Source organism: Camarhynchus parvulus, chromosome 3 (assembly GCF_901933205.1).
Source record: "Camarhynchus parvulus chromosome 3, STF_HiC, whole genome shotgun sequence".
NCBI lineage: Eukaryota > Metazoa > Chordata > Aves > Passeriformes > Thraupidae > Camarhynchus > Camarhynchus parvulus.
Window position 1 is genome coordinate 21,717,160 of NC_044573.1, and position 21,406 is coordinate 21,738,565.

At 44.5% G+C, this 21,406-nt stretch overlaps 1 protein-coding gene across 2 annotated transcripts; it reads left to right on the plus strand.

Moving 5' to 3' along the window:
* On the plus strand, positions 1–20,277 carry PACC1 (proton activated chloride channel 1). 2 transcript variants are annotated; one of them, XM_030944553.1, is made up of 8 exons: positions 1–142; positions 4,994–5,090; positions 6,691–6,900; positions 8,906–9,060; positions 9,919–10,061; positions 15,207–15,351; positions 18,793–18,897; positions 19,580–20,277. In XM_030944553.1, the coding sequence occupies exons 1-8, from the start codon at positions 107–109 to the stop codon at positions 19,739–19,741; spliced, it is 1,053 nt and encodes a 350-aa protein (XP_030800413.1). In that variant the 5' UTR covers positions 1–106; the 3' UTR covers positions 19,742–20,277. The 2 variants fall into 2 exon arrangements, with proteins under 2 accessions (XP_030800413.1, XP_030800414.1); XM_030944554.1 differs by lacking the exon at positions 1–142 and adding an exon at positions 312–792.
* The last annotated feature ends 1,129 nt before the right edge of the window (positions 20,278–21,406 follow it).

The following is a 21,406-nucleotide window of genomic DNA, read 5'->3' on the forward strand; positions in this document are numbered from 1 at the left end:
TCGGCTCGGCCTGGGTCGGCCCGGTTCGGCTCGGCCCGTGGCTGCCCCGCCCCGTGCGGTGCCGGCGGGCGCTGCCCGGCCCCGCGGCGCCGCTGCCGCCGATGCTATGCCAAAGCCAGAGGTGTCCGCATCCTACCAGGAGGTACGGGGGGCGCGCAGGGCTGGGGGCTCGGCGGGCGGGGACAACCGGAGTGCCGCCGTGAGCTCGGCTCGGCGCCGGGTGCTGGGGCAGCAGGCGGCAGCTGCAGCCTGCAGAAAGCAGCGGGTGGCTCGGGTGCGCACGGTTCCCTGCTTCAGCTCTGAACGGGGTTAAAAGAGTGGGCTGTTTCAGGTGTGTGAGGTGGGTACGGCGGGACTCCATAGCCGGGGTTTGGTGACAAGGGGATGGATGGTCTGCCGGGTGTGAGAAGCGACTCGGGTAGCAGAGCTCCCACATCCGAAACTGAAGCACGCTTTATCACCCTGCCAAAAGCCCGAGGCAGCGCCTGCTCTGCATATCAATGTTCAGGCTCAGCAGCCCGGCTTCCTTGCCCGTTCCTATCTCTCCTTGTAGACACACAAGCAATTTGTGCCAAGTTCAGCAGCGGTACAGTTACAGCAAAGCACTTTTGTATCTTGCAGGCAAAAGGAATGTAGATATCTTCCTTCCTCTACACGTGATTGGTAGTTTGAGGCTCAGTTTTAATACATTCTAATTTAGTGTGGTACAGTCTGTTTAGTTTCAGCTTCTGGTTTTCTCGCCAGGCTAGAAGGCATTGGAAGGTGATGAATCAGCAGATCAGCAAAAGGCCTGTATGAACAAGTTCTCCTTTTATTTAAGGGAGTTTTATCCAGTAGGAAGGTTTTAGCCCGTAACTATGAAGATGGAGTTGACTTGTGTGCTTGTACCTAGGGAAGGTACTTGGGAGAGTTGATGAATCTGCCTTGATGCCTGAAGTGTGGAGTGGGTGATGCCTGTTGTCTTTTTACCTTAAGTATCAGCCACCACTGACGCTGCTCCCCACATGTTTGGGTTTGTCCCAAACTGTGGCAGGAGTCAAGATAGGGTGTGTGTGTAAGTGCAGCACCTGTGTATGCATTCCTTCTACAGCACCTGCAGCAGTCTTTGTTGCTTCTGCCCCTGGCAGGAATGCACAAATGTCTGGAATTGCCTTTTCTGAGCTTCTTTTTGTCCAGTGCTTTTCTGTGTACAGGATTGAAAAAGAACTGCTGGGACATGGGCATGTTCCTGCGGTTGTTTCTCCCTTAGCTGTGTGTGCTGAACCCAGGGGAATGCTGAGTGAAGTTCTGCTTTGTGCCCTTCCTGCCCTTGACATCCTGTCCTGCCTCTGCATCCTACTGCAAGCTCAACCACCCTGCAATCTGTGCTCCTTCTGATTGGCACCATGCTTCACCCTTTTATCAAAAATACCACATGGGAAGGGCTGGCCTGGGAGGGTGAACCTGGCTGGCGTGCTCCAGGTTTGCTGTTGGCAGAACCCCTGAATCCAAGGGGAGTGGCAAGAGTGAACTGGAATCAGCTCTCCTGCGTGTCCTGTGCTGGCTTCCCAGTCACTGGGAGGCTGCAGCAGGGTGTGTGTGAGGTGTTGGGTTTGTAGGTCTGTGCTGCCCTGCCTCATGGAGATCTGTGTGCTGCTCAGAGCACAGTGGCTGAGCCATGCACAGCGCTGGGATCTTGGTGACCTCAGTTCAGGATCTGCAGTAAAATACATCTGGTTTTAGCTGTCCTACACATCAGCTCAACCTGCTTACTGCATCTGAGGCACTGTTAGTAGTCCTGTTCTTGCCTGGCTGTCCTTCTCTGGCTTTATCTGTGAAAAGCTTGTGAAACATCGTGAACAGAGATAAGAAAACATAGTTGCATATTGTTTGGGATATTTTAGTTTGTTTCTAAGGAGTGCTGAAATGTTGTGTTCTCTGAGTTTACCACAGAATCATTTAGATTGGGAACGACGTCTAAGATGATTTTTCTTCCGCTTGTTAAAAAAAATTGCTGTAGGTCCTCCTGAAAGGATAGGAAATGTTGCTTATTTTGTTCCTTTTTAAAAGTGTGTTGAGATCTCCTTGCCATCAGGAATAAAATTCACTTACCCTTCCAATAACCTCAGTCATTGAGGTGCCTGTGGAGTCAGAGAGGTGTGGGAGTCAGCTGAGGAAATGCAGTGACTTTGTGACTTACATTACATTTGCTGGATCAGCTCTGGTATCAGCAATGTGCACAAGACTGGAACTGGTGTCTTAGCTGATTTAGTGTAACTAGTACAAGAGTTCAGTGAGTACTTTTCTTGGGTCAGAGTAGCTTATTTTGGGTCAGATAAACAGAACCAGCGTGTTTCTACAAAAAGGAGCACAGTTTTAATTTTCCCTTATTTTATGGTGATAATTGCAAAAGGTATCTTCAGCTGGACCCTGGTAAGAGTCTTGCACATGAGCTGAATTTTTAGCCTACAAGTTAGGTAACTTCACTTCTTGCCTCATGCTATGGGAAATCATGCTTTATTTATGTACTAAGCATTCAAAAACAGCTGGGTAACTGCTTTCATCTTGCTTTGCATGATGGAAGTGAGCACAGAAATACAGCAGGAAGCGAAGGAGACTTTACGTCAGACTTTGAAGGTGTAAAATGAGTGGACTCTTTCCTAATAGGTGCTAATGATGACCTGGTAATGGCATAATGATGATTTCAGTACTGAATTAAAGCTGGGTGAAATAAAAGCACTCCCTTGTGGATACATTCACGTTTCTGTTGCGTAAGTTAGGGGTGTAGTGTTTAGTAGCATTCAGTGCAGCTGCAGCATTGACTGTGCCCCCATTTTCCTTGAAACGAGAACAAGGCTAATGTGATGTGCTGCAAGCTCATGCCTTGGTTTGCATTGCTGTAATCTCTGTGTCAGTTACCACCAGGAAAGAAAGCTTGGAAAACATACAAGAGATACTTTCTATTTATAATGTACTAAAGTCTGCAGTGCTCCACAGTGTGGTGTGATGTGTATCTGCTGTGACAAGCTTCTGACTCTGACAGAAGTGGCCTGGCAGTTTGAGCCCAGAGCTCTGAATAGCAAAACAAGAAAATATCTGGTCTCTGTTGGTGTTTCAGAAACACTAGAAGACTAATTAGTTGCATAACCACTAATGTATAATAGTCTGCACAGTGAGATCAAATAAGGACCAGAAATACAGAGATGCTTGACTGTTGTCTCATGATGACCCAGCCACGTGTGGCTGACACTGTATTTCAGTGCCTTGCCTTAACACCTGTGTCGTGGGTTTACAGGAAGCAGGTTTTCTGGGAATGGAGTGGCCAGAGGCCAATAGGTGTTAGATTTTAAATTGACACCAGGCTTGGCCACTGAGGGTGGATGCGCCTCTGAGAGCACAGGGGTTAGAAGCAGAGCACTCCCTTGGGCTCCCTCTTTGATTTCCGGCCAGCAAAGAGGCAAGGCCTCCCCTGCCCGGCTTCGAGCTGGGCGGGGGGGGAAACCTGCAGCCTGGCAGAGGTAGGCCTGACCCCTCAGGATGGAAGGGTGGTGGGGGGCACCAGGAGGCGTTGGGCAGCCCCCCCCCCCAGGAGAGACAGAGGGAGAGAGGCCCCGAGAAGATTTGGGCAGCCCCCCAGCTAGAAGATGAGAGCGAGAAAGCTGGTACGGGCCTGTGGCCTTGAAGTGATATCGGCCTGTGAAGAAGGAGGGGGAAGGGGGGAGTGCAGCAGGGAAGGAGCCTGGCCGCGTGCAGAAGTTTGTTAACCCCTTCCTGGACAATGAAGACCTCACAGAGCATTTGGACCTTTCCCGGAGGGGAGATGGAGTGGATGATAAAGAGGAAATGGGCAAGTGAATGACAGTCGGAGCAGTGAGTGAGGCTGGGAGAGTAAAGAAGAGGCCGGAAAGAGATGATGGAGTAGCTGGTTGCTGGACTCTTTTTGGTACAGCCATGGACAGAACCATGCTTCCTCGCGACACAGAGGCTGCATGCAGGGGGGAGGCGATGGCTCAGAACTGAGAGGGTTCAGTTTTGGAGACCCCCCGGCCCCAGGGGGTAGACAAGTATGGGGGGACAAGAGGTCCCGAGATGAGAGAAAACTGTGCTTTTTTTTGGAACTGGTCAAAGCACCCTTAAAAGGATAACCCTTGAAGCAGCTCTGTTCCTTGTCCAGTGGTGGGAGCGCTGGGCATGCAAGGAAGAGGTCACCATGGCCCCAAGAAGGACTCCTCTCCTCTTGATGGACTGGAATTGAGTATTTACAGGGTGATGGATGGAGAGTTGAAATTTGGAAGATGTATTGGAAATGTGGTGGGGGGGGAGGAGGAAATGCTTTTTGTGGAGTTTTCATTTTCCAGGTGTGTGTGTTGTGTGTGTGTGTGTGTGTGTGTGTGGTTTGTTTTCCTTTTGTAGTTTAGTTAATAAACTTTTTTTCTAAGGTAGAGGCCTGCTTTGCTTATTTCCTGGTCACATCTCACAGCAAATACCAGGGAGGTATATTTTCATGGGGCACTGGCATTGTGCCAGTGTCAAACCATGACAACCTGTCAAAATGCATCTTGTGCTTTTTGTACCTCTTTATTAAGAGGTGCTAATGCTCTGTTTGCTGCTATGTGCTGTGGTTTCTTTATGCCTAAAAGTATATTCTTCAGTGACAGAATGAAGTTCCTGCTTGTCAGAGAACACACTCCTAATTGTGGGGTTAAAGTGTGTTGGAGCTGCTGGGGAAATAATTACTTTGAACTTTGATGGAAAGGTGATGTTATTGTTGAAGCAGCAGGGTAGAAGTAGGTTAAATTTGTAGCATGCAAGTCACTTAATTTGTGGCTCTAACTCTACAGAGCTGTGGCTTTTGTCTTGTGAACAAGTGGAACAGATGTTGGGTGCTCTTGGACTGGGGATGTGTTTTTGTGTGTTTGGTTAGTTGGAGCCTCTTTTATTTGTACCATAGAAATTCCAACAATTGCAAGTTGAGAGCATGTTTGGAAATTGAACCACTGTTTTAACTATACAGCTGAGTGAAGATGTGGAGCGAGTATCTGAAAATCCAACAGAGGAGAGAGAAGGAGATATGGAAGTTCATGAAGATTCCAGCTCTGTTATTTTACCAGGTGAGAACTATTGACCCAAAAATTACTGATTTTTAGGGCCTGTTACCCGCTGCAGTGCGTGGCTGTGGTTGTTTTGGTTTTGCTATTTTATTGCACTTCTGAAAGTAAACAAAACACTAATTTCACTACTTATTTCCCTTACTTCACTAATTTAATTTACTTACTTTATGTGAATCAGTACTGATGGAAAGCCAAGGAGGTTACCCAAGGACTGATAGGAGAACATTTCTTTCTCAGGAACTGTGCTCAATCAAACCACGTTCAGCACATCTGAGTCTGAGATAGCTTAGTGTGTCATCTTCCTTGATGTTGTGTCTCACCTGAGTGGCAGTGGGTTGCAGGCAGAGTCTGTGCCAGATTTACACAAGCAAGGTGCCATACTGAATAGGTGCTTTAACATAAATTCTTGGTTAGACTGTTCAGGCTGCTTTTGGAGGGCATGGAGCAGTGTGAAATGGGCTTATTGCAGCTCAGGTGTGGGCACTGAGGTTAGCCAGCCTCAAAGGAGCATGGCCTAAATGCCTTGCAGCTGTTCAAGTCATATTTGTTTCAGCAGTGCAGTTTTATGCATTTTAATGTCCTAATTGCCTTGGCTGCCATCTCCTGGCATGTAACTTGCCCATGGACATTTGTAAGTAGTTATGTGTGCAACAGGGGTCACTAAAAGGCTCCTGTTTGCTGTGGGAAGGCACAAACACCAAACTGTAGAGTTGGAGAGCAGCGTGTGGCATGGCCTGAGAGGGCCTGACTCATTAAGTGACACCACACAGAACAGTCAGCAGGAAGCATGGCTGCATATCTCCTTTCTTACATTGAATTTTAACAAAATGTTGTGTGTTCAGCTGTATATCACTCATGACAAAATGTGATGTGTAACTCAGGAGTACAGGAACCTTTGCCTTAGAAGTATTGTGAAAAGAAATGGCAAAAGCAAAGGGTATGGGTAAAGCAGTGTCTGTGTGTGAGTGAAACTACTGAGAACGTCTAAAGAGAGCAAGATTTGAAGGAAGGGAGACTCTGGGAGGGTTGGGTCAGTGTCTTTCCAGCTGTAATTGGAAGAATCCTTCTATGGAAGTTTTTAATGTACACAAGGAATTATCAACTAGAGGGTAACAGGTGTCTAGTGACTTCTACCATGGTGGAGATGCAATGCATGGCTGTGGGCTTGAGCATTAGAATATCAAATCACTCCACTCATGTCTATGCTGAGTGTGTAAGAATCGCTTCAGACTGGAAATGGGGGGAAAAGAGGTTTTTTTCCCAGAAGCAAAGATTGACCATCAACAGACTTTCTTGTGAACTTTAAACTTTGTTTCTCAGATGTCCTTGAATACAAACCTGGTTTCCTGCCTACAGTGGCCTTAAAGCAGAGTGCCGAATTCTGGCATGTGACAAGGAGACACAATCTTAGGTTGGTTACACCTCATACTTGAGAAGGAAGTATCTGCCTGGCTGATCATCAAAACTAGAATTAGCTGTGGTTTTTAAAATCAAGCTGAGTTTGAGGCTTACTTTCCTCTCACATGATTGATCTTGAAATGAAAATTCAGCAAAAACATCTGTATGTTGAAGTCCCAATCCATGTTCTGTTTGGTTCCAGATGGTGAACTGGGTACCACTACCCCTTCTTTGCGTTTCAGCAAGACCTGCCTAAAGAATGTTTTCTCAGTAATACTCCTGTTTATTTATCTGCTGCTCATGGCTGTAGCTGTATTCCTTGTCTACCAAACCATCAGTGACTTCAGGGAGAAGCTCAAGCACCCAGTGATGTCTGTCACTTACAAGGAAGTGTCCTTATATGATGCACCTGGTAAGAGTGGTAGCAAGGAAAATGGGTTAAATTCTTGTTCTTGTTTTTCTTGGATTGTTTTAAATTTTTGGTGTTCATTCTTCAGAGCCCAGAGTGCATATAATACTTGGCCCAGATCTTTGATTTCCTCATTTTAGATTAAAAAGTTGTATTGGCTTTGCACAGAAATGTTAACATTACATGGGAGATTTTTGGGAGCTTTCATGCCAATAACATGAATGGCAGAAGCTGTGGAGAATTATGCAACATTTCATAGATAAGAAGTGTTTTCAGACTCTAAAAGGAGTCCTTTTTTACGGGAGAAAGTGAATTCCTTTTGGAAATGCTCCCCAAACTATATCATTCAAACAGAGTAACACATGGGAGTAACACAGGAGCTCAGTGCTGCACTGGGCAATGAGATGCATTCGCTGTAAAGAGGTGAATTTCTCAAACCAACCACAAAATAACCACAATGCCACTTTCTACTTCCACCCTGCCTTGTTTACAACATGGCATTACATCAGTAGGCAATAAAAATCTGATGTGACTGCAGGGAACAGTGTTGGCACAAAAATGCAGCGTGGCAGCAGAAACTGCTGCAGTTTGCAGGAGGAGTTGCTCCACAGGGGCATTTTTGAATAGTGAGTTCTGTTGTTATTAGTTTTTTTAATTGTCCAGTAGGCATTCATAAGTAGAGCCATGATAGCAAATGCAGCTCAGTCAGTCATCAGCGAGTTTCCAGTTTAACAATAACACTTGTGTTTGGAGTGTTACCACATTTTCCAAATACCCACTTCAGTAGTTGTGGCTGAAAGGTATTTTGAGGTGTTGCTATATTACTGTAGTTGTTTTTCTCTATGGCCAGTTAGCTCAGCTCTGGAAGTAGTACCTTATGTTTGGTCCATTTGAATCTGACTGTAAGAGCAAGCAAACACAAGCTTTTCCCTTTTTTCCCCTCACCTCATGTGAGTATTTCATACAGCAACAGGAAGAAAATAAGCAGATTTTAAATAAGCAGAGCAGCATACAAATAATTCCAAAAGTATTGTTGGAGATCCCTGCAGATCAGAGAACCTAAATCAATGTAGTCCTTTATTTTATTGCTCTATTAAAGTGATGACATGGCAAGTTGCAAGCCTGGAGCTCTGAAGAAAGGAATAAAGCATTTGATATGTGCTGAGTGCTTTGACATCTCACATTTTGGTGGGCAGGTCATCTCAGTTGTGAGTTAATTATATCTAATCAATCATACTTTTTTTTTTAATTGGACTGGATTATCTTCCAGCAAACTTGTTTCCAATAATAAATATGACATAGGTGGTGTAAAAGGATTTTGAGGTTTGGCTCTTGCATTTTGCTGGCCTTCCAAAGCTGAGGTGGCTGAGGTTGCTTAAATGTGCTGTTGGACTGAAACAGGAGGTTTATGGCAAATGTGGGTTTCCATCCAGGTGGAGTAGTTGCCTGCCCTACCCAGTGCTGTAAATAATAAGGGATGGCAGCAGTTAGTGCATGTTTAATGGCTTTGGTTTTTATCATGATGTCACATTCAGTTAACAGAAGATAAGAGCATCTTTTCACTTCTAATAGCTCAGCCAGTGATCTTTGATCTGTCATGTATGGTATGTACATTATTTCCAATTCACACTTGATGTGTTAAATGCTAGTATCTGAAAACTAAAGCACTACATGTCCCATTTGATGCTCCCTAACATATTTTACAGATTCATCTGGGATGGAGAGGGACTGATGGATTAGCTGCTGGCTTGTGGGAAACTTGGTAGCTTCTATGAACCTTGAACAGAATATGAGCCCTAATTTTTTTCGATGCATTGTGGAGGTTCTGTCCTGATGCAGTTGGTGTTTTTGTCCTGCTCCAGAAAAATGTGGAAGTGCATGGTTTAATTTGATTGTTTTGTGGCATCTTAAAGACAGCTCAGTAGCCTGTGGGATTAAATTCCAGAATGAAAATCGATGTCCTCAGGAAGGAAGTCAGTGCTCTCCAATGTTTTTTCTCCCCAAACAGGTATTGCCTTTTACCCAGGCAAGGCTCAGCTGCTCAGCTGCAAACACCATTACTACGATCACATTCCACCTCTGGTAAATCCAGGTCAGCCAGGAGACATTGAATGCACCACTCAGAGGATCAACTACACAGATCCTTTTACTAATCAAACTATGGTAATAACAATATAATAGAACAAAGCTTATTCACTGTGGGGTTTCTGCTCATAATCTTGTTGGAAAGTAAAAGCATGTACTACGTGCTGTAAAAAAACCCTTGCTTCTGGTTTGGATTTTTTGTAAGCCATCTGTCATTTTGTTTTCAGAAATGTAAAAAACCCTAGTCAGTGTATATATGTGTTATGGAAAATGAGCTGTCCTGTGGGTGTGTGCAGCACAAAACCCTTAATGGGATAAAATAAGTAATTTTTCACAGTGAAGCTCTCACTTCATTCTTCTCCTAAATGAACTGGGAAGCATTTTTCCTTGATAGGGTAAACCTAGCTCTGATTGAAGGGCAATGTCAGTATCCATTAAAGGAGGATAGCTAATCTCTTTTTTTATGTTTGCTGGGAATTCATACATGAATTCCTGCTGGGAATTACATACCATGTTTGTCACACTTGGAAGAATCTTAAATGGGCACCAAGTGCTTCATTACACTGAAATGCTTTGAGCCAGCAAGATGGATACATTGAGGAGTGATTGTCTGTCTGAAATTGCCCTTAGAAGTGCAGGGAAGCTTGCTTCTTGATAAACAAATGTCCAAAACCTACAAATTACCATATTCAGTACTTTGATATTAATATTTAAACACTGAATCTTGATATAATGACCTCCTTTTTAAACTAAAAGGAGGGACTGAAGTGGCATTCTTGTTAGGTGTTTTAATAGATGTGTACTTTGTAGCAGCCAAGAAACTCTGTGTGTGTGTGTGTGTGTTAGATTTCTACAGAGTATTAGTGCCAGATGGTAAATTAATGAACAGGAAATGAGGATTCCTTTGCTCCTCTCACCATCTCTGTTTGCTTACAGAAGTATGCTTTGGTTGTTCAAGGCCCTCGTGATGTGAAGAAAAGGGAGCTGGTGTTTTTGCAGTTCCATTTAAATGAAACAAACCAAGATTTCAGTGCCATTGACTACCTGCTGTTTTCCTCTTTCCAGGAGTTTGTCAGCAGGTATGTAAAGGGGGGATGAGCCTGGGGCTGCATTGAACTTGCTGTCACAATACTTGTGAAAGCAGGGCCTTTTCAGTAAAAACCAGGCAGGCTTTTATGATTTTTTAAAATGTTTGGACTATGCTGATGCTCTTTCATGTCTTTGTTTACTAATCTGACCTTTAAAAAATGTATTGAGGGCTTTTTCAGTGACAAAAACTGTTCTTGAGCTGTGCTTAAACCATTTGTTGCTGCACTTTCTAAAAGCTTGGAGTTTGTGCTGGCTTCCTGCTGTCTGCTGCTGTGGGTGCTCAGGAAGTGTGCTGTGCTGGGTAGTGTGTCAGGAAGTGCATCAAGAACACAAAGATTTCTGTACCATTTGGGGGTTTTTAAAGCAGTTGGTGTAAAGGTCAGATCTCTAGATTGCTTTGTTGTGATTTCATTGAAAGATTAACTCTGTTTCTTTGTATTACTGGCTATATATAAAATTTTGCAGAATGATGTAAATTCATATATGGGGTTTTTGAAATTGCTTTGTATTGGTTTGACATTGGTATCATTGAAGTATCTAATCAACCTTCTAATTTTAACAAGAATGGAATTAATCTTGTCTTGAACTTTCTTGAAAGACCCACTCTTTCTTCCACCTTTTAAGAATGAATTTCATATTTAACAGTTTAATTTTTGCTTTAATTTGAATTCAAGTTCTGTTCTTCTCTCTGAGATCCAGATTAAAAGTTAGTCAAGAAATATTAGTCATAGTGACACATGATAGAAAACCTTAATTTGATAAGAGATGCTCAGTGGAAAAGGGACCGGGGATAGAGGAGCTATGCAGAACAAAATCAGGTGAGGGAGGGAAGAGAACAGATTTGACTTGGACATGGTCATACTGATGCTTTTCAGGTGGATCAAAGAGTGGAAGTGTTCAGGCATGCTACCTCTGGGTGGCCAAAGACCAGTTAGGTGGAATTGCCTTTTACAAAACATTTCTGCTTCAGTGAGGACACCTAAGTCTTTAACTGGTTTCTGTAACTGTACTGGAACACCTCATAAAATGCTAATGTTCTGGGTGTTTTCGGCATTGATATTTTAGGGTGAGAGACACCAGTTAAGAGTAGTGGTGTAGAAGGTGCTGCTTGTTCCTTATGTGTTTTTTTCTGGTTTTATGGCTTGTGCTCTGGTAAGAAATGCTCACAGTGGGACCAGTTGCAGCAAGGTGCTCAGCTCTTTCTGTACTGCCAGGCACCAGCACTGCCTGCGGGCAGCCCTGGTGCTGCAGCTGGCTGGGGACAGGATGAGCAGCTCAGTCTGTGCATCCTCAGGCCTTGGCAGCCACAGGGAAATGGGGATGTTTGTTTGGGGATGCATCCTCTGTGCTTGCTTGGGGCAGACAGTAGGAATAGGAGTTGAAACTGGTTTTGAGCTCACCCAGGTGAAGGGTAACACTGGCAAGGGGATGAAGGCCTTAGTGGTAAATGATCTGCATGTCTAGATGGAAATCAGGAAAAGAACCAGCTGTGGGCAAGAGGCCAGTGCTGTCTTTTCTGCAGCATCCTCCCAAACTGGATACAAATGGTGTGGCTTGTCTTGCTCAGTGCTGTGTTTGCTGTCCTGGCATGAACTGGCTGGGCTCAGGGCAGGTTGGGAGTTTACATTTCTCCTGACTATGAAAAGTGCATGTGAAACTGCACTGTGTGTGTGCAGAGCACTCATTCTGTCCAGCACTCATTCTGTCCAGCTTCCAGCAGAAGAGAAAATAGAAATGATTTCTTGTTCATCAGCAGATGCTAAATTTAGCTGATGGGAAGTCTGGCTTAAGATATCCGTAGAAACTGTTGTGTGCCTTTCCATACAGCCTCTGAAAACTTCAAAACTACTTTTCCTGACAAAGTGTCTCACTGGTTATGAGGGCCCAGAATAACACTGTGCCCAGCAGTTCATGTACAGTGTTATCAGAAGTGCCACAAGCAAGAAAAAATGGCAGCTTGTACCTTTAAGAGATTTTCTGTGGTGTAGTAAGTGCTGAGGACTCGAGCAAGGCCCAGTTGTTTCTGTCAAGGGCTTTATTCTCTGCAGCCCTTCTGTTAAAATTGGATCAGACTCCATGAAACTGGCACTGCTCACTGGTTTTGTTCTGGGCTCCACAGAACACTGCTGCACTGTGTGCTGTTGTTGGCCTCTGAGCTGCAGGGAGATGCTGCTGCCTTCTTTTTTTTTTTTTTTTTTTTTTAAGGTAGTGGCAGCTGCTGTCTGTACCATATTAATTGGAGGGAGGGAAATTATGAAACCCTTGCAAATTACCCAAAATGAGTGGCTAAAAATACAAGTCCCTCTCCTGAACTGTCATTAGGGTGATACATGGGGTTTAGAAGAAAACCCTGAATATATTCCTGACAAAACTATTGTTAGTGTAGCATGTCGAATAACTTGCAGTCCTGTGAAATGATGGACACCAGTGTGAACGGATCAGAGATGATTTCAGGGTCTAAACTGAGCTCAGTGTTCATGTCTCTGATCTGGATTGCTGCATGCAGAGAAATACAACATAGAAGGATTGGGACTTTTGGTACCACACCAGCCTTTGTTAGATGCCATGGCTGTTTTGAGAGTTTTCTGCTCTGGGGAAACACAAAGGCAATAAACACAGATTGGACTTGAACCACCAGTGGGTTTGGCTCTTGCTGTTGCATTGGAATCTGCTGGTGTGGTGGGATGTCCTGAACTTCTCTGGCTCTCCTGGGGTGGTCCATAGACACTGGTGGTAAAGGATCCACTGCAGCACTACAGGCCACTCCAGAAATAGGTTAGTGACTCCCACAAATTTAAAAAAAAAAAAAAAAAGAGAGAGAAAAAAAAAGAGGGAAAAAAACCCAAACAGCAACAAAAAAAAAGAGGTGCAGCCTGTGTGGGTTGTCTGTCTTTGGTGTGAAGAAGGAATTAAAAGAAACTGCCTGGAGAACTGTTTTTCAGCTTAAAATCCCTTTCCTGTCTTGTGTTCACTTGGCTGTGTGTGGTTTTAAAGCTGTGTAATTTGCCCTCTGCTATAATTTGTGCAAAGCTTGTTCCTCTGTGCTTGCTCCCCCTGTCCACCCCCCTTTTTTTCCCCTCACTGTGTGGCAGTGGTCTGGATTATGGAGATGCCTCTCAGATCACTTCTCCACAGCTTCTCCTAAGATGTTATTAATCCTTCTTTTTCCAGCCTGCAATTACTGTCAGAGGCAGAGCAAACTGCTGCTGCCTGCCTGCCATGGAAGTTGTGGCTGTAACGTTCAGTTCTGTGTCAGAACTTCCTGCCTCATTTTTCCATCTTGGCTTGGAAAGCTTTTCCAGGATGCTGTATTTAGCCAGCCATTAGGCATGTGACTGCCTGGGTAGAGTGCTAATTATGTGTGTTCCTCTTGAGTGGCAAAGCACTCCAGTGCTCCCCTGGGCTGTCCCCTCAGCTGCTGCTCTGCCCACATCCCAGGAGGGGAAGCAGTTGTTGGATTAGGTGTTCTGTCTCACTGGTTTGCTCTGGGGAGGAGCAGGCAGGCCATGGGTTTTGTCCTTAGGCTCTGCCCACGTCTCTCCTGTGGGAGGTAGAGAGGTGCCATCCTGTTGGGGTCACTAAACAAACACCTCATGTCAAAATAAAGATATTCCTAACATCCTAGGACACCCTGGGAACAGCATCTGCCTTGATAGTTTTTTTGAAAACACTTGATAGTGTTAGTTTTTCTTTGCAGAAACCCTTCTCTTTTCTGTGCATGTGCACAGTGGAATTCTGTCTGAGTCTGTTGCCTGAAGCCCTGACTTGAGAGAATGGCTTTGTCCCATGGACACATGTGTATTCATCTGTTAAGCCTGAGCAGGTGCTGTGGTACAGAGTAGCCATCAATTTGATATTTATATCAGTGCAGTCCCTTTGGTCCTTGTAGACAAGGCACCTTGGTTTGTAGAAAGAAAAGAAGCCCTGAGTTTGAAAAACAGAAAAAAGACAGGAAAAGTGCAAATCCAATCAATGCTGGACAAACTTTCCTGATTGGCCTGTTCTGGGACAAGAGCTTGCTTCTTCACCTCTGCTTTTCTCCTTTGCTTCTTTGCATTTTTCTCCTGGAAGACCAAAACACCTTCATCTCCTAAAAGACCTGGTTATGCACACCCTCTGCCACAAAAGCAAGGAACACTCTTTCCCTTCTCCTAGGTAGATGGGTTTAGTCTGGATCAAACCCTCTCCCTTCTTTTAAGGACCAACATACCCTGGCATATCTCTACAACCTGAAATCTGTCTTAGTAAAAATAGCCTCTAATGGTTCCTGACTTTTCACAGTGGTTTACCCCTTCTTCTCAAATGAAACCTTATTGGAAAAGCAGCTGCAGGGCTGGGCTTATTTCACTGGGATGACATGAAAATGGCTAAAATCACAGTACTGAAGAGCTCCAAGCAAATAGCATGGTTATTTCACTGTGTCCTGTGCAGCTGGTAGAGAAGAGGTGGAGACCAGATATGGCTTAAAGCTGCCCATTTGCTACTTGCAGCATGAGGGGTGTTGGAAACCTTAAAGATTTACAGGCACAGTATTAAAAAACAAAAGCCCATCCAAAACACACAAAGCAATCCTGCTGTTCTGGGGACTGCAAATAGCTGGGATTGCATATTGGGATAACACTTATTGCAGGTGGGAGCCTTACACCAAAGCTACAGTGCTACCAAAATAATAGGATTACACTGAATTTCGAGGTATTTTAAGCATGTATGCATTTCAGCTGGTTTATTTGGCAACCAGAAATGAGGTGAAGCACCCTGTCCTTCCTCTAGGCTTGTCCTGCTGTCTCTTGCTTCCTGACATGGTGATGAGTTGTTTCTTGAGGTCCTGGCTCTGCTCCTTTCTGTCCCAGGGGTGGCTGCTGAGCAGAGCTGAACTCCCTGTGGGGCAGAAGAATCCCTGCAGGCAGGCAGAGCTCCGGGGTTGTAGGGCACCAGGTAAGTCCTCTGCAGTTAAGGATGCACCAGTGAAGGGCTGCCATTGATGAAAACATCACTACACACAATGTTTTAGATATGTTGAATTTAGCAGGTGGAGAATAAAAGGAATTGTGAACATAGTTTGAAGTACCTGTAGGTCTGACCTTCTGCCTACAGTGCTCAGTTTGGTCAATAAAGTAATGGTTTTTTTCCTTTAGTTCAGAAAAAGCAAAATTCATGAAGGACTGTGAAAGCTCATACTCCAGCTGGAAGTTTTCTGGAGGCTTCCGAACTTGGGTCAAGATGTCCTTGGTCAAAACAAAAGAAGAAGATGGTAGTGAGACTGTTGAATTCAAACAAGAGGTAAAAAAAATAAAATTAGTAGTACTCATAGTACTTACAATGTTTTGGGAGTTTGGTTTTGTTTCATTGCATCCATGATGCCCCTTTGCACTGGGCAGTTTTGGCTCTCGTTGCTCACACTTGTTTCTCAAGGAGGAGGGATTCTGTAGAAGTGTAGATGTCTTGATGTGCTCAGCTCTTGGTGTGGCCTCGTGGCAGAGCTCAGGAAAACATCTCCTGACAGGGAGGCCAGAAATCCAAGCCTCACTTGGGTTATGACACCTGTAGTGTCATATTAATTAATTATTAAATAATATTAAAACAGCTACCTACAGTTCAAGGTGGAGAACAATTGCCAAAGGAATTGTCTAAATAACAGCTACTGTTAGAAAGAGTATTGTTGAGGTTGCCAGTGATGTTAGGATGAAGAGGTAAATGTAAGCCTTGTATCCTTTGCAGCATTCTTATTTCTGCTTTTTGTTTGGGTTTGGAATTTTTAGCTGCTGAGTGTCCTTAGAAACATGGAGTAACTTCACTTCTTGCATCATTTAAAACTAGAAAATATGCAGGTGGAAGATGCAAGCTTATCTAGAGAGGAAATGAGCCTGACTTTCATTCCTGTTCTGTTCACATTAATGCATGGGAAAATAATTATGTTTTGAGTTTGTTTTGCTTCCAGTGTTAGTTGGAACGAAGTGTCTCACCAGTGGTGAGAAATGCAAATTTTAAGAGCTGTCCTTTCCAGAGAGCGTCTCTTTCAGAGATTATACTTTCTCTTGGTCCTTAGTACTCTTGGAAAGGGTGTTCTGGGGGGAGCTAATGAAGCAGAACCTTCAGTTCCATCCCTGGTTCTCACAGTTAGGTGTTACATGGCACAGCCTTAAGGAAACCCAGAGTTGGGACTGTGAGGGGGGCACACTCTTACTCCACTGGAGAAGGACAGGAGGCAAATCCCAGTCATGCAAGTCCTAATACCTTGGTTTGGAGCAGAGGAAGGAATGCATCAGTCTGCTGCTGCTCACATGTAAGCACTGACAGCAGCTGTCTGTCTGTCCTTCATCACCTACAGCTCTCTATCATTTGCCATTTGGTGCTTACCAAGTATAGGATTTTTGAAAGTCTTCCTTTGTGTGCCCAAGTCTAATGTATCTCAAAGTGGAAACAAAAGGCTGGCTCAAATTCAGGGAAAAAAAGAGCTTTTTGTGACCATAAACATCTATTTAGTTCAGCAGTTATAGACTGATCATCTAAGTGAACACTGTTGCTGGTTTGGGTTTTCTGTTTGTTTGTTTGTTTGTTTGTTTTTAATAAAACCTAGGAACCAGGCATCAGATCCCTATTAATAATACAGCAGAAATTGAAACAGCTCAGACATAATTTCCACTTGCTTTGTTTGTCAGTACAACATCTGCTCAAATTGCACCAGGAAGTCCATTAGCCTTTCAAATCCAAACCTGGGAGCTGGCATGCTGCAAAGATGGATACAAATACCAGGTCAAACAGAGCAGTCACTCACTCTGCTAACTAGCCCAGCAGTCATTCATTTGTATTTTCCTCCTTTCCCATTGCCTCAGTTTTGCTCTCTCTTTGTTACTGCTTGTTTCCTGGTGTGCACTTCTCTTGGATGAGTGTGGTTGGGACACTGGTACCTTGCAATGAGGAATCAGCTGTGGAAGTGTGGGGCAAGTGCTGGGATCCAAAATGCAGGGAATTCTCCCAACTTTGGGCCTGTAAGCCAAAGCTTAGAATTAAACACTGGATTTGATCTGAGACCTTGGGAAAGGCTTCCAAACTTAGGTGCTAGAAGCAAGAATGTAGGTTTATAGTTTAGAGCAGAGACACATTAAGCCAAGTAGAGGAAAGTTCAGAGTTTTAGGGTACAGTACTGTAGGTTTGTGTGTCATAACATGACTGGCTAAGAAAGCTTACACTGCAGTATGAGTCCATAAGACGAAATATTTAAGCATTGGGTGAAAAGCATAAGTATCCTTGTTGGCAGTGTTTTATTGGTTAATAAAAGGTCCTGTAACTGTTGTGACCTTCTGATGAACCATGGGGTAAAGATGTGAGCTGAACTCACCCTTCCTGCCTGTGTAGAAGATAAGAAAAATAAATTGCATCATCTAAAGCAGCTCAGAGGTCCTGTCTCTGACTCATTCACAGCTCCTCACAAGTCCTCGCAGGCAAGTCTGCAGCAAAGGTGTTTGACCAGAAACCACAAGCTGGGGAAGCCCTATATGCTCTGAGTGGCCATGAACAGTGTCCTAGCTGCTGCTGCTTCTTGCCTAAAATCTGTTCAGGGCTGGGGCTGTGGAGAACACTGAAAGAAACCCTGAGGTATTTGTAGAGAAACTGCACCATGGTGGATCAGAGGCTTTTGTGGCAGGTCATCCCTCGTGCCATGGGAAGCCTTGTAAGGAAATGAAGAGTGGTCACCTTAGACACTTCCAACTCTGCCTGGAAAACTGGGCTCCCAAAACATGGAACAGGCATGCTCTTCCATCATCTCTCTCATCTTTGTGTCACAAGCCTGATGCAAAGTCACAGTGCTGCTGGACTCATTGCTTGCAGTACAGAATCAAACAGGATGAGCAGCAGTACTCCCCTCTGCACACACCAAGATGTAAACACTCCTTTGAGGCTTGGAGAAGGGAGAGGTCCTTCCACCACTGTGCTTTCCTGAGGTCCCTGTGTGGCTCCTGGGCAGTTTGTGTTGTGTCCTAGGAGCAGGGGGCAGTTCAGACTGGTTGTGTTGGTTACTGCCTGTGGACAAACCCTGTGTGGTTCCCCCCTAGGCTGGGGGCAGCTGCTACAATACAAGTGTTTTCCTGGGCCTGATGTCTTAATATTTTCCTGGTTGTGGTCCTTGAGACTCTGGCTTCATGTGGCTGTAACATGGTCTGGTATCCTAACCCGGTTCCCTGCTGGAATTGTGTTACAGCTCTGCTGGGCAGCATTAGTTTCAAGTGGTGACCTAGTTAATGGGCAGTACTGGGAAGTGTGGGTTTGGTTGTTAACACCTGGGCTTCTTTCCTTCTTTGCTGGAATGTTCTAGTTTATTCTACAACCCATTTTTCAAATAGAAGGAATCTTCCTGACACCATTATGTGGTTCTGCGGTAAATAAAGCAAATTTAACATTCATTCATGAGAACTTTCCAAATATTGTATCACTGCAAGTAAATGAATTTTGGAAGTAAATTGTCCCCTCTTGAGAGGCAATGTAGAAATGGTATTGTAGTGTGATACTGAGTGAGAAATAGGAAAATAATATGAACATGAGACAGAGGGAGGAAACTGCCCTTGCCATATTTTGGCAGGCCATTGCTCTAGGTAGAGAAAGGCTGCAGTGGAAGTCTCTAAATAGTCTGGTATTTTCACCTTCTTACAGGCCTTTTCTGTTGCACAAAAGACTCATTGTACTGCTGGAGAGTAACCTGCACTTTTCTTTCCCTCTCCCCAGACCAGTGTGGTTAACTACATTGACCAGAGAACTAAACCAGGGAGTGACCAGCTGTTCTTTGTGGTGTTTGAATGGAAAGACCCTTTCATACAGACTGTTCAGGATGTGAGTAACCCACCAGTCCCCTCCTGAATCACTGTCTGACTGTGCAGCTCGTGCTCTGTGTGTGCATGCACCTGCCTCTGTTACCTCACCCCAAGAAATGCAGACAGGAATGAGGATACTTCTGAAATTCCAGTGTAGGCTCTTCCTTATGTCCAGAACTGGATTCTCTGTGGAGGTCAGGGCCATGTGATGCTGTTCCTTGGGCTGGTGACACTCAGCATCCTGCTTGCAGCTAGAGGTACCATGTAGCTAAGAAAAGCACCTGTCCCTCTGTTCTAGCAAAGGGTAGCTTCAGGGCAGGGCTGAACTTCTTGCTTTAGTAAGTCTGCTGGATAATCTGATTTAATGACTTTTTTTAATTAATTGACAAGAAACCTAGGCTGAAATAAGAATAATAAAAATCGCCTGGTGTATTTTTTATCCATTATTAGAATAAATTCATTAGAATAAAATGTGGTACTGTATTTACCTGACAACCAAGGTCCAGGAGCAGCAAAATCTAGTGTGTTGGTGTTTTTTTGCCCAAAACCAGAGTGTGAATGCAGACTGTGTGGGACAGGAGCTGATCCTTTGCATTCCTGCTGTCCCAGGCCTTTAGAGCCCAGTCCTATTCCTACAGCTCTCCCTCCTCTCTACCTGTGTGGAATCAGATGAGGGGACTAATATTTGTCATCTCTTTCAGATTATCACAGCAAACCCCTGGAACATGATTGCTCTTCTCTGTGGTATCTTTCTGGCCCTGTTTAAGGCAGCAGACTTTGCTAAGTTAAGTGTTAAGTGGATGATCAAAATCCGAAGAAGGCATCTGAAGAGGACTCGTCAAGTAACAAACCACATAAGCTGAGCCTAAGACTGCCTTTAAACTGTTCATAGCAGGAGGGATAGAAAATAACTGGAATGAACTGCAATCAGCAATTCAAGCTGAAAACCAGGTGTGTTTTCTTCCAGAGAGATGCTGGCTGGAAGAACAGCCTCGTGAACCGGCCTTGGAACTGCAGAGGTGCTAACTCTAGGACAGGTCTAACAAACTCACGCTTTTCTAGTCCAAGTTTAACATGTTTACCTCCGTGTATGGGGGAACCAGGGGGAAAGGAGGGAACTCAGTAATGTTCAGAAAGTCATCACTGTAGTAAATTGTGAAAAAGTGGACAGTGTTTGAATGTTTCTCCAGCAGACCCTTTAGTTTCTGCATCAGCTGTGAGCTGCTCCCGTAGCACAGTCCCTGCCCTGATGGTGCTTAGTGGAAGGCAAAGGGCTCTGAAAACATCCTGGCCTCTCTTCTCCAAAGTATACTTTAAAACAAAATACACTGGAATTCCATTACATGTCATCTTTAAATCAAAGTACAATGACTTTAATATTAAAAAATATTTCAAGTAATCTATTGTGTGCCTTCTTTGAAATGACCTGCTCTCAGGTTGGGAAGGAGCTTTACACGAGGCAGGCGTGCTGTGGCCTGAGGATAAGGTGAAAACCACGGATCAGTCCAGCTCAAAGGAAACTCAAGCAACAGGACAATGTGGGGGGCTGAGCTGGTGGCTGAACTCAAAGTCTGTCTCAGGCTGTTTGTTTATCCCTCTTTCTGGCAGTCTTTCCTAAGGAAGTGAAAAAGAGTCTTTCATCAGCAGGGCATGGAACTGTGATTCTCTGTTCTGTGGGGAATGCCTGCTCACCAACTGTGCTGGGGTGCTGGTATCTTTTTCTTCCTTATAAGTCCCTTGTTAGCTGGGATGCCTGACTTGGACGTGGGGAGTCTGCAGGGAGCAGGGCACCACTGTGTTTGCTCTGAAGCCTTTGCTGCAAGGATGCCAGCTCAGAGTTTGCTTCTTCCTTCCTCTTCCAGCAGAGTACTCAGAGGAGTAAGTGTATCCAAAGTACCCCCTCACATTCCTTCCTTGTTTTTGGCATCTGAGGAAGCCTTTTGGGACAAAATTTCCTATTCTCAGCTGCCTTCCAGAGCAAATTAAGGCACTGCATTGACCAGCCAGCCTTAAACAGGGGAGCAACAACTCATTGCAGTAAGATAAACAAAAGAGCAGCACTGGCTATTTGGGGGAAAATGTTTACTTAGGAGACAAAGATGTTTGTATGGGAGAAAGGTGGTGTCCAGTCCCCACCTTATCTTCAGCATCTCACAAGGATGGCTCCTGAACAGCTCAGCCTAGTGCACAGCAAAGGAATGAGATTAAACTGGGCAATACCAGCGAAGGCCAAACACTGCATGGCTGAAGCAAAGAGAGCTACTCCATCCCTCGGTGATGGGGAACAGGACAGAAACCAGAACCCCCCACACTTAACCCACATCAAGGAAACCCCCAGACTTTACTACCTAACAGCCAATGCTATGACAGCTGAGCTTTCTTGACACCTCACTGCCAAAGAACACCCAACTGTTCCTTGAACAAGTGATATTTCTTGGATTTTCCAAAAAATATAATTTTCTATTCTTAGATTTTAAAAAAAACAACAACAACAAATTAGAAACAATTGGAACCAGTTCTGATGGTTC

What these genes read in the sequence shown, in the direction of transcription:
- PACC1 (XM_030944553.1), top strand. Translation starts at nt 107, where the DNA reads ATGCCAAAGCCAGAGGTGTCCGCATCCTACCAGGAG. An exon ending in TTCCAGGAGTTTGTCAGCAG is followed by an intron (nt 10,062 to 15,206) that starts GTATGTAAAGGG and finishes TTTTTCCTTTAG; the next exon opens with TTCAGAAAAAGCAAAATTCA. An exon ending in CTGTTGAATTCAAACAAGAG is followed by an intron (nt 15,352 to 18,792) that starts GTAAAAAAAATA and finishes CCCTCTCCCCAG; the next exon opens with ACCAGTGTGGTTAACTACAT.